The 13,324-nt window shown below is 35.0% G+C and overlaps 1 protein-coding gene across 1 annotated transcript; it reads right to left on the bottom strand.

Annotated features, from left to right (window-relative positions):
- Positions 1 to 3,677: 3,677 nt before the first annotated feature.
- On the bottom strand, positions 3,678 to 7,117 carry LOC128624541 (SLAM family member 5). Its single transcript, XM_053652290.1, has 3 exons — positions 7,015 to 7,117; positions 6,415 to 6,690; positions 3,678 to 6,280 (listed from the first exon to the last, which is right to left on the bottom strand). Exons 1-3 carry the CDS (start codon positions 7,106 to 7,108, stop codon positions 6,156 to 6,158), a joined length of 495 nt encoding a protein of 164 aa, XP_053508265.1. The 5' UTR covers positions 7,109 to 7,117; the 3' UTR covers positions 3,678 to 6,155.
- Between the last annotated feature and the right edge of the window lie 6,207 nt (positions 7,118 to 13,324).

Genomic DNA, 13,324 nt, shown 5'->3' with positions numbered 1-13,324 from the left:
GTGCCTGAGTGCATCATATCACAAACATTTTATAACATTTTATAACAATACAACTTGACAGTCTCTGTTGGCAGTATCTCTCTGTATGCTGGTTGTCTTCAGCTCAAGCACTTTTCGTATTGTAGAGAGCCACCCTTTGGGGAGAGGTTAGGTTAGCACGTACACCCAGGGTATGGATCTTCACATCTTCTCATCCTGTCTGCCACTGACTTGAGAGTTAGCAGACCCCCCGTTGACAGCAGCTTCGTACACAGCAGCTTCGTACACAGCAGCTTCGTACCGGACCTTCACGTGTTCCCCACCATCTCGTCATTGGAGGATTGAGCATCCTCCGGGGGTCGCATGTTCTTGTAATCCGCTGCTGCCTTGTAGTCAGCATTCTCTCGCTGCTCCGGGTCTCTCACCTCTGGGTGAACACCTCCCCCCGTTGAGGCGGTAACGCCTCACCCATAACAGTGCCCCCAGCTCTTTTCCTGCGAATAGATAGCTTCATACATAATAGTTTAGTGGTCTCATATGTTTTTGATTCATCTGCAATTACTTCAGCGGCAGTCCATAATGAGGAACAGACACAGACATGGGTCGACCCGTAAGCATGCAGTGCGGTGTTAGACACATATTGCTGTTAGTCCGCATGTGATAGGTCATTAGTGCAAGAGGTAGAGCATCTACCGAAATATGTTTAGTATCAGCCCAAATGACATCAAACATAAATCAGGGTATGCCAGACCTATCCCTGGTCCCAGAAAAAAATTTTTGAACACACATATCACATACAGGTTATCCTCCACCGTTGAGTGCAAAGTGCACAAGGTACCATCAGAATTCAATTAACCTATTTGCTCGATAGTGGCGTTCTCTTAAAGCGATCTAACGCTTTTTCTACAACTGCATTGCATTCAAACAACTCCAAACAGATGACACAATCCATGGGCTTAAACATCAGTATTTATCTATATATTTATATATTAACAATTCTACCCTTAACCAGTTTGCATTCTGTAGTGATAGATTTTAATTCAGCCCATTGGGCAGATCAGGGTGTTCATAATGTTTGTGAAATTTCAGACCCGAAACTTTTAAGCTCGAGGAAATATGAATTTCGGCTAGGCAATCATGAGTGTTCTCAGTCACTGGCTCCACAGAATAAATTAGGCACTACAACGCTACAGTTGGTGTGTTAGGCACACTAATAGGTTTAAGAATTTCATTTTGGGTGGTACATAGATTAACCCCATATCCCCATATCCTGTTCTTTCAAAATAGAAATGACCTGGTGTGATGAACGTAAGATCGATGTGTGAGAGAGCAATTTTCCCAATGATCCACACTACGAGAGCATCTCCAGCCACGGCACGCACCCCTGACAATCCTTGTGCCACCAAATCCAATGTTTTCAATACATAAACTACAGCCCTGTAAGCGCCCCACTCTCCTGAGCCAGGACCCCCCCAGCAGCGCCCAACCCTTTCAGTCACATGTAAGACACAGTCTTTGTTGTAGTTTGCCAGCCATAGTACAGGTGCAAAGCATAAGTCCATTCAATGTCAGGCTTGTCCCAAGAACACCCAGATCTCAGGATGTTGTCATGTAGAGAGCAATCAGTGATCCACTGCAGACCATACTTGATAACGTCCAGGAACATTTGTTGTGCTTTTATGGGGCGGAGGATGACCCCAATCATGTCCTGTCGGCCTTGGGAGCGTGCTAGGGAGTCTATGACCACAGAGGAGTACACCGCAGGGGAGCCCACAGCCCCCGAAGGAGACGCTTCCAGGTGTACTACTGATCTAGGAATGTTAAGGGGAGTAACGGCCTTGAGATCTCACATGCAGTCACTTGGAAAAAGCGTTGATCAATAATAATAACACGTGGAATGGAATGGGTTACAGTTGGGACATCTTATATATATATCTATATAGCTATTTATATATATATATATATATATATATATATATATATATATATATATATATATATTCTATATACATCATACTATAAATCCCAGCTACTGGGATGACTAGTTAGTTGACTGCGTAACTTTTGTGTAAAGTACCATCCTCTTCCAGCCTTAAACATTGGTTACTGGGTGGGTGGGTTGTATTGCAAAACCTATCGCATTTGTTATCACAGCTTGCTGTAATAATGCTAGACTAAGTGGGCATGTCCCTTCATCCTTTTCTGAGGATTGAAGATATTGTTTACAGGACACAGGATGAATATACTTCACTTTAGCTTATTACAATATACATGTTACTTGCCATGCTTCACCCTTATGTAGCCCACAATGTGCCAGGTATGTTAGCGCGTTCATGATGAGGGGTGCCATCATCACTGTCCACTTTGGAAACTGGAGACAGACAACTGGGAACACACAACTGCAAAACTCGTCATTAAATGTTCAATTTATACATCAGATCTAGGTCTATTAAAATGGTGAATATTTATCAAGTAATTTACTGTACACTGATTTCAATAAAGCAGAAAGCCATTCAAAAACAATTCAAAATGAAGAGTTCAGTTTTTAACGTATTAAGACTTCCGATGTTTACAGAGCACTCAAATTATTCGATATAAACAAATCACAAAGCCCTGATTGTGTGTGGTCTGTATTTCTAAACTTAGCAGTTGATATTATTTAATCTCTTTTAACTTATCATTTTAATCTTTCATTAGACAACGGGGTTATACCCCAGTTTTTTTTTTTTTTTATTTTTTTTATTATTTATTTTATTTTATTTCTTATTAAACCAGGGAAATCCCACTATATTAGATCATTACAGTCCAATCCCAAAGCCTCCTGTCCTATGTCCCTTTTAGAAAGCCTTTTCAGTTTACATGTTATCAGTCTGCAAAAAGTCTAAGGTCATATAAACATATCAGCACAACCGTTGTTTTGAGAGTCCTAAAACAATGTCATGGTACCTTCTGCACTTTCCTGTCTGTCGATTTATAAAAGGCTCTCGACACAGTGGATCATGAAATATTGCTGCAGAGATTAAATAATGTTGGTCTATCAAATCATTTAAAAATTAATAACGTAATCTTTACTACTCTACTCAAACGAATAACGCCTCTCATAAAGGGGTCTTCCACTCTCATGTTTAGTTAATCTGTAAAATAGTTCTAGTCTGTTGTCTTTAAAATACAAACCCAATTGGCAAAGATACATTCTTATCCCCTCCTGATTTTTATTTACCCGAAGAATATTGAGAAAGGAAAACAAAAATCCTTTTAGTCTAAAAATTTGTAGTGTACACTAACCTAACATATTAATATCCCATCTGGGCTAACGAGTGTTAATCCCAATAATATAGAACTAAAATAGAGTAAATGAGGTTGAGATCTAGATATGTATTTACCGTCCTCTAGTCACTTTTATCCCCCTAATTTTCATTCAAACCAACCTAGTGAATTTGGTTTCATGTGTACAACAATAGTGTTTAGTCTAAATTGTGGACATGCATGTACCCCTTTGTCTCTTATTAACTTATAACTGTACCACACTCAAAATATCACTCAGATCCTTCATACATGACATTTAAATGTTGCTTACTTTGGAGGAATGTGAATATGTATTTAACTTAGTCTAAAATAAAATTTATCATCTATGAGCTTTGTTTCAATTTACCACCAAGTTGTTACCTTGGCTGAGCGCCCAATTGTGAAAGGCATAAGATTCGTCCTATAAATGTGTTCATTTCATTTAAACTGTATTTGACCATATTAAGGTAGTGTTAAATCTACTCATGTCACAAACCACATTTCCCATCCTGCACTGCGGTCCACAAACATGGCTGGCTGCCATGGACTGCAACTCCCAGATTACACACACCTGCATCCAGTTCTCAGCTCAGTCACAGCTACCGTATAATGACTTATCAATTCACTTCACAGATTGTGCAGTATATGCTCCATTCCTTGAGTTTGTGATCATTGCTTTGTATCATTTAAATATTGCACCTCATATACTAACTCGTATACTTTGTATGACATATCCATAGCACACCGTATAGCATATATGTGTATGTATATATATATATATATATACACACATACACATACATACCCACACATATATATTTGCATATTTACACAACTACTTTATTCTATTCACCAATCTACGGTTCAGAAGAGAAACAAATCACTTCAAACTACACTGTTGTAAAGGGACTGTAATTAAACTCCCAAAACTCATATCAGCACAACATGTCGGCAAAAGGAACCATTATGCAAGGCTGCCTAATCCAGATACTCGTACTCCCTGCAAAACCCGAATTCCACATTAAGTAATCACCACCTTATTCTAATGTTACGGACTCAGATATCACATCTGTAACAGGCGTACAACACCTTACAGAGGGTTTAAAATGTGCAGACTACTACTGCCATCTGATCCTACTAACTACTCATCACTGGACATAACCAGCATTTAAAGAGAAAACATGCAGAACTTATTCATCATTATGCAACATGAATACCACACGCCAGAAGAATTCACACTTACACTGCTTAACAATGTATAGACACATACCCGTATAGGAATCACCGATACACAAATTAGGTATGGTTATTCCAGCTCTTGTTAGCGAGTCAGTTCATGAAGGTAGAGTGCTCTCTAAAACCAAATGTTTAGGCTCAACATTATCTCAACAGGGAGGATGTGACCTAGCCTGATACGGGGAGAGACTGTAACCTCGGGTCTGTTTTACTTTTCAGGTTTTTTTAAAAAAAATTAAATATGTTAAGTACATCACTCAAAACGAACAGGTTCACATGTCAGCTGATCAATTTTATCATTAGTCAGGCAAAGATATCGATATGCCTGTGCAGAAGAAACTATGTGGCACAACACACAACACATAAACTATTATTAAAGTTCTCTACGGACTGATAACATAAAAAAATACTGATTGATTTTAATTTTTACAGAAATATGTTTACGCTCATATATATATATTGAGTCACCTTGACTTTAATGTGTAGTGTGAAATTTGATAACTAAAAGATTGTAAAAAGGGGAAGAAAAAGGGGAAAAAATAAAAATCTCTCGCACGCGCTCTCTCTCTCTTGCGTGCTCTGTATTTTAGATAACCGTCATCATGGAACTCAAAACACTTTCATTCAGTTTCCAAACAGGGAAACACACGGAATTCAAAATAAAATTAAAATAATGATTTGGAGCTCCGGCACGCATGCTTCTGACCAGCCGTGTACACAATCTAAATATGGAACTGTATACAATCCGCGCAACACGGTCTCAATCCAGTCTGGTGTCATGCCAGGAGACTGATGAGCCGGGCCGGACGGAGACCCTTTTATATAAGGAATATAGTACCTTAAAATTAGAAATAATAATTATTGGAAAATTACATTGACATATGTGAAATAACACAATTTGGGATGTGCTGTTATGTGAAAATAATCAAATACAGGGTGGTAATGACATGGATATGCTGGAACTAGCACTGGACGTGATACCCATCACGTTTTGGTTCATTAGCACTGGTATTTAAGTCACATTCTGCACAGCACTGTTTGTCTTGCGTTTGTCTTTCTGTGTCATGTTATGATTTCTTGTCTTTTGTTATTGCTCATGGTTGTTCTTTAGTGCTTATACCTCTGCCACGTGTTCATAGTGCTTGTTATATGTTTTGTTTGATTCATTAAACTTTAAATCTGCACTTGCATCTAATTTGCCTACAGTTACATGACGGGTAACTGCATCACCTCCACCCAGATCCTTTTTTATTCCATACATAAACAGTCAGAACAATTAATATATCTTTTTCGTTTGTAAATAACAATGGCATGTTTGCTGCTACTATTAAAAAAAAACACATATATGTTATCTTTTTTATTCTATACAAATCTGATTTTCCCAGCTGCCAGGACTACTGAGCTGTGCTTTTATAGAAAATGAACAGTTATTAATGTTTTTTGTCATTAAAACAATCATAATACTACTTGATACCTCTAAGGGTACTTTTTAGGTGACATAAGTGAGATAGTTCACTGACAATAAAATTGACAGTTAGTGCATACCAAAGCAATCAAAAATGAACCACCTAAATAGTGTTGCCCTCTATTCATCCACATTAATTACAATAATTATGATAAAAAAGGTAGTTACCTGTTGTCGTTCGTTGCCTGTTCTAGAAAAGGAGTGTGACACAACCCACTAATACTACGATGATTATGACTATGATTATGATTATGATTATGATCATGATTATGGCAGTCCAACTTGTCTCAGAATCCATGAGCTTTTCGTTATCTTCTAAGAAAAGAAATTGTTAATGATATTACAATTTATATACAATCCAACCAAATAAGAATAACATCCTATAAGAATGGGGTTTATGTGCATGTGTGGGTAAATGTAAGGTGGTGTGAATGTATGCATGCTCACACCTTTAGAAGGGCAGAGGTGTTTCACCTTTTCCATCTTCAATGTATAATGTTTCCAGCTGACTGGGTTGCTATGATTACAAATGATGAAGCTGTTACTGACATACAATAAGATGGAAAGGGAGCTGTTTCCACATGTTTCTACGTTCTTCATATCACAATTATCATTGTAGCAGAGATGGGTGATTGAGAGATTCTGAGCTTCACAGGTGAGAGTCACATTACAGGTGCCATTGCTTTGATGGAGTGAGACATTGAGAACTGGATCCTCCACTGGATCTGGGATACACACATACATAATGTATTACTGTACTGCTAGTAAATGCACACACTTGCACACAGTTTGTATATATCTCAGTATAGGCAAAGTTTACTGACCTCAAACATGACTACAGTGGGGACACTATTTAATTAAACAGTCAAAATTTACACAATAAAATCACAATTACAAAAAAGGCTTAACAGCTAATATATATATATATATATATATATATATATATATATATATATATATATATATATATATATATATATATATATATATATAATTAACATATAATAACATTATTGTATCATTAGTGCATTGTTGACTATAAGACTTACCTAACACATATAATTGGTACTTAGCAATAGTAGCTTTCTCATTATGAGATACTTCTGCTTCATAGAGTCCACTATCATTCTTCTGCAGGTTCATCAATGTTAGACTGTGAGTTTTCTTATCGAACTCCACTCATTAAACATTAAACATTAAATAATGTTGGTCTATCAAATCATTTAAAAATTAATAACGTAATCTTTACTACTCTACTCAAACGAATAACGCCTCTCATAAAGGGGTCTTCCACTCTCATGTTTAGTTAATCTGTAAAATAGTTCTAGTCTGTTGTCTTTAAAATACAAACCCAATTGGCAAAGATACATTCTTATCCCCTCCTGATTTTTATTTACCCGAAGAATATTGAGAAAGGAAAACAAAAATCCTTTTAGTCTAAAAATTTGTAGTGTACACTAACCTAACATATTAATATCCCATCTGGGCTAACGAGTGTTAATCCCAATAATATAGAACTAAAATAGAGTAAATGAGGTTGAGATCTAGATATGTATTTACCGTCCTCTAGTCACTTTTATCCCCCTAATTTTCTGTGCAGAAATGAAAGGTAAAACATAATTTCAACAAAACATATTGTAAAAGATGCCCACTGGACATTTTGACAGAAGCAGAAACACACTACTAAAATAGTGAGCCAAAATATCTTTAGTCAGCACAAGATTCCCTTTCTTGAAAGATTATGATAATATGCTTAATTATATTATATTATATTATTTTAAAATGAAAACTACTTTTTTTCATATTTTTATATTTATAAAATATTATGATTTATAGTAATAAAATATTATGTAAAATATTATCTATTCATCTAAATGAAAAGAACTTACCTGTCTGGATACCATAAAACAAGGAGAAAACAAGAAGATGAGGAAAAGAGAAGCAGAACTGTGCTAAGTGGTGGAGAATAATAATGAATTAATCAATGATGGCAACTTTAGGCTAAAGCTAGCCCAACATTATTTTGGCAAGCAAGAAGCTAGCCACAAGCTAACACTTCATTTCAGAGAATGTGATAAATAATTATTTAACTATTTTTCTTGGTTGAATATGTCATTTTGTCCAAATTATCTTTATAATTATAATTATATAGCTTGGTCTTTTAAGGTACAATATGTATATAAAACCATCACTTTACCAAAGGTGTTCTGTTGTGATGTCACAATGGTATATCAAATTGGGAAGCTTTATATAGCACTACATATAGTAAAAGTTTATGAAACAACAAAACATCATAAAATAGTAATACAAACCAATCCTATTATTTTTATTGCAACAATTTGTAAACCTAAACCAATTTTGCTGTATAAAATACTGTTTACTTTCAAAAGTAATGGTGTTTCACCAAACTTTATGGTCCATGTACGATCTGTGTTTTTGTGTTAATTCATTCATAAACCAAAAACTAATTGTTTTATGATTTTTTAAAATAGCTGTAATCACCATGGTAATGAGTAATTGTCAGGTGAACAGCAGAATCAGTAAGACAATCCGTTTAGCAGAAGACACCATGGCATACAAACATGGCCGCCATGGACTACACTTCCCAACACCTACAGACCTAATCACGCTCACATTCATGGCTTTCTAATCATACACACCTGAACACAATCATTACCACACAGCACATAAGGACATTTCCACATCAACTTTATGAAGTAACTCTCCTTACCTGAACTTGACAAGCCTTTATTTCTCTGTATTGCTTATGCCGGTTCTCGACTTTGGTCTGCTGCTTGTTTTGTGATTTTGGATTGTGCCCTGGTATTGATGTCTGCTGATCACCTGACATTTTGCTTGTTTTTAGGACCATGGTTTCTAGACATTGTTTTGGATTTGTTTGCCAGTTTCATTAATAAATCTTCTAACTGCATTTGAATTTTCCTTTGCCTCCCTCTTCTGGCAATAATTGCTTCTTTTTTAAAAATATTTGGAAATGTAAATTCATCTAGTTTCTTTTTATTTAATAAATTAATGTGATGAACTCCTAAAATATTAAAAATATAAAACCTCAATTAAAAAAAAGTTGGGACGGTGTGTAAACTGTAAATAAATGTAAATAAAAACAGAATGCAATGATCTAAAAATCTCATAAACCCATATGTTATTCACAATAAAACACAGAATCACCAAATGTTTACACTGACTAAATGTACCATTAAAAAAAAAATTGATTTAGAATTTCATGACCGCAACACGTCTCAAAAAAGTTGGGACCCTTCCAGGGTTTCGTTGCCCAACTTTTTTGAGACGTTTTGCCCCCATGAAATTCAAAATTACTTTATTTTTCTGAAAATGGTATATTTACTCAGTTTAAACATTTGATGTGTTTTCTATGTTCTATTGTGAATAACATATGGGTTTATGATATTTGTAAATCATTGCATTCTGTTTTTATTTAAATTTTACACAGCGTCCCAACTTTTTTGGAATTTTGGTTGTATATAAAATTATATAAATATATGTAATGATATAAAATAATAATGAAAAATATAGATTATATTAATTTTCAAGCATCTCTGGGCTAGGCTCTTGTAGCCTGGAAGTAATTTAGGTCCTTAGCCTCAGATAGACCTTTCTGGTGAAAATATGAATGCCTTCAGTTTGGGATCATGGCTTCACTTGAGCCGTATTCTGGTGTCTCTGAAGAGATATTGTTTTCTCAAAGATCACAACTTATTTTTCTCATGATGTCGAAATGCATGATTAGGTATACAGTATGTACATCATGGATGAGCACATCCATTTTTACTTTAATCAATGGGTGGTATAACAACAAATAGCTGGTGTGGGGTGAGTGTTACTGTTTTAGAGCTCTTCCCTCCTTGGTTCAATCCTGAGCTCGAGTGACTGTGTTTGACTATGTTTTGATTAAATTTCCCCTTTGGGATCTATCTATCTAACATTGTTTGTTAGTGCTAGATCGTTTTTTAAATTAGTGTCACATGAGAAGGTATCTCAGAAATCTGCAACTATATTGTCATGGACACTATAGTGGTCCTGAATGGATGGCCAGTTTCATTCCTATCCAGTCTGAGGGTCTGAGACACCACTATGGTATCGCATGATATTTGAGCGATACTGCCTAAATGTTTTGTAGCTCACAAGACAAATTGTGATTGAAATGCTTCGAATGTAATTACTGCAGGAATCGCCATAATAACAATATATACATCATTGTGGCCAGTGTTCCAACATTGAAAATAACTTTTGTTATAGTAAGCTATGAACTTGAGAAAACACCTTTAGCTTTGTTATAAAAAACAAATACTGATGGACTTTCTGGACTTCCATGACTTGGTCCTGACTTTTAGTGCTACTGATAAAAGTACTGATAAAAATTGGGGGTTTGAGCCTCAACACTGCTGAGATGCCACTGTTGGTCCCTTGAACAAGGCCCTCTAATCGCTCTGCTCCAGGGGCACCATATCATGGCTGACCCTGTTCTCTGACCCCAACTTCATAAAAAGCTGGGATATGTGAAGAGAAGAATTTTGCTGTACTGTAATGTATATGTGACATATAAAGGCTTCTTCTAAATGTGTTATTGTTTCTATAGTAACAACAACTAATATACAGACACTTGTACATTGGACATTCCACATACCAATTTAAAATGTGCATACTCATTGATGTGAAGTTTTCTCTTAGGAAAAGATTATTTAACATTTGGTAAAAGTCAGTAGGTTTTTCTACAAGGAAGTTAGTTCCTGTTACTAATTACACTATAGGAGTTTTATACAGTCGTTCCTTCACCAGCCTCTCTTTTTTTTCTCTTGAATTTAATGTGACAAAAGATGCATTTTTGTCATGTTACCAAGAAACTGAAAAGTGCAAGCTCCTCTGTCCTGAACACTTGAGCCTCACGCCCAATCCATAATGTCAGACAGTTAAAAAGTGTGATGTGTCCATTAATGAATAAAATTTTTAAATTGTTCGCATCATGAGATGAATACTATCTTTGATATACAAACTGCGGCACCCTCATCTCCCTTACCGCTTCCTTCAAGCAGGTCAAAACAGATTAAATTAAGAGTAGATTAAATTAAACTTTAAAATGATTTTTATTTTGAAAAAAAAAACTGTTGTAAAAAATAAAATAAATAAAATAATGAAAAAGTATTTGTTACTTTCAATAATTGTAACATGTTTGATAGTGATTGAAGAAAATCCATTCACAAAACTTCAAGCATCGAGCTAAAAGCAGCTATAGCTGGCAACAGGTTGCAGGCCAATTAACATTGTGGAGGATGAGAGCCTGTATAACATAATTATCCATTCCAATGACTGTACATATGAAGTTGACAATAACCATCATTTCAAGAACAGATGACTTGTGTGAAGATGAGAGAGCAAAGGTAGCTAATAGCCTATATAACTCTAAAGCTTAACACACAGCACAAAGGATGTTTTTGTGTGCCTTTATTTTTCCTGCATGTGAGGTTGGACACTTTGGACACTTTGTGTGATTTGCTTGAGATGTGTGAGAGATCCAGGGTGTGGTCTTTATTCTATACTGAAGTAATAAAGTAAAAAAGGTAAATTCTGGATCTGTATGGGTTCCTGGGATATCTTTGCTTTGTATTATTTGGGCTTGAGTTTGCCATGAGTTATGATTTTCAGCATATTTTTATGGTAAATTCTGTACCTTTGAGAGTTTCTTGACAAACTTTGTCATTGTTTTTTTTTTTTTTTTTGTTAATAAATACATACATTTGCTTAAAGCATGTATATCTTGTCCACTCCTGTCCACTGTAATATACATTTACATTATTTGGCAGAACCCTATTCCAAACCCTTATTCCTCTATGTCCCTTAATGTAATGTGTAAAACACATCCATAAAAATTAGTAATAACGTCATTATTTTGTCTTCACATTGTAAGATAATATTTCCTAATTTCATGTTATTATCTCAGTATTTCAATATATTATCATTTAAATTTATCTCATTATGCAATTTTTCAACTCATCATTTCCAAGACACTTTGTTGTTATTTTGAGTAATTATATTGTTATTTCAAGGTAGTAATTCAATTTATTGTTAATATACTGTACATTTGAGTTATTAGTCATACATCTTTAATATGTTCACACCTCTGCAGTACTAGATCTATCCCAAACTATAAACTATCAAAGTATTAACTATACAGGGGAGAGTTGCCCTATTGCACTGAACAGAAACAACACAAACACACCACCCAAAATGAATTGTGAAACTAAGTACAAATGGAAGTTTTTTTTTTTTTTTTTTTTTTTTTTTTTTTTTTTTGTAACCTCTGTGGAAAGAACCAGAATAAACTGATGAGTTTCATTTGAAAGTAAATAACACCATTTAATAATCATATTTTACACTACTTCAACACATAAAATCTTAGACAATCTTGAATGTATGAATGTATATCTAGCCTCTTTTAATGCCTCTTCCAACTGCAAGTCAGTAGAACACTTAATGCTAATTTGAAATGACAATTGACTCTGAGAAATCAGATTTAGACACTGAAAATCATTTATAGACTGTCATGACCCATCAATTGATTCTCAACAGCATCTCAAAAGATCTGTCTTTTCCAACACTTCTAACAATACCACTCTGTCTGAAAGGAACAAGTTCATATCCTGTATGGTGTGTGCAATGGTACTACTTTGTGTGGTAACAGTATAATTTGGTGTGGAATATTGGATTACAGCAAAAAAACAAAAAACAAAAAAAACAACAACAACAAAAAACACACTTTTGTTTAGTAATTAGTTGACATTGACTATAATCAATAGCCTGAAATAATCTCATACTCATCTAGATGACATACAACATTTTCAACACTAACTCTGAACACTGTATCACATAATGGATCATATTGTTGTTTTTTTTAAAAACACAGTCTGCTATCTAAAGCTCCCTATAGTTTACAGTATATCAAATACTTTACCTACTTCAGTTAGAAAGACTTTAGAAGATTAGTTTACCTGCAATTGGGACCAGCACGAAGAGAAAGAAGACAAGCTGCATTGCTGCCGCCATCATGTAACTTCCTCTTTAGACTAAGGAAGTTATGCTTGTGGTTATATCAACTGCATATAACGACAGCATTCAACAGGATTTTTATTAGTCATGCATTTAGCATTAAAATGGCAGCATTTATAAGAAACACTTTAGAAGTATTTCTTAATAACATGCGCTACCTATATTTATTTATTACTTGGTATTACTTGGTATTATTCAGAGTATTCATCCCTCCAGTAGTTTTAGAAAATTCTAGTGGCTCATGGTCCCCAACATCTTACTAAGGCACCTTAATGT

Source organism: Ictalurus furcatus, chromosome 20 (assembly GCF_023375685.1).
Source record: "Ictalurus furcatus strain D&B chromosome 20, Billie_1.0, whole genome shotgun sequence".
Taxonomy (NCBI): domain Eukaryota; kingdom Metazoa; phylum Chordata; class Actinopteri; order Siluriformes; family Ictaluridae; genus Ictalurus; species Ictalurus furcatus.
This window is presented reverse-complemented; position numbering and strand designations above follow the sequence as displayed.

Excerpts from the sequence above, each read along its gene's own strand:
- LOC128624541 (XM_053652290.1), bottom strand. The coding sequence starts at position 7,108 with ATGAACCTGCAGAAGAATGATAGTGGACTCTATGAAGCAGAAGTATCT. Across the intron at positions 6,691-7,014 it reads GTACCAATTATATGTGTTAG|ATCCAGTGGAGGATCCAGTT; the intron begins GTAAGTCTTATA and ends TGTGTATCCCAG. Across the intron at positions 6,281-6,414 it reads ACACCTCTGCCCTTCTAAAG|AAGATAACGAAAAGCTCATG; the intron begins GTGTGAGCATGC and ends TTCTTTTCTTAG.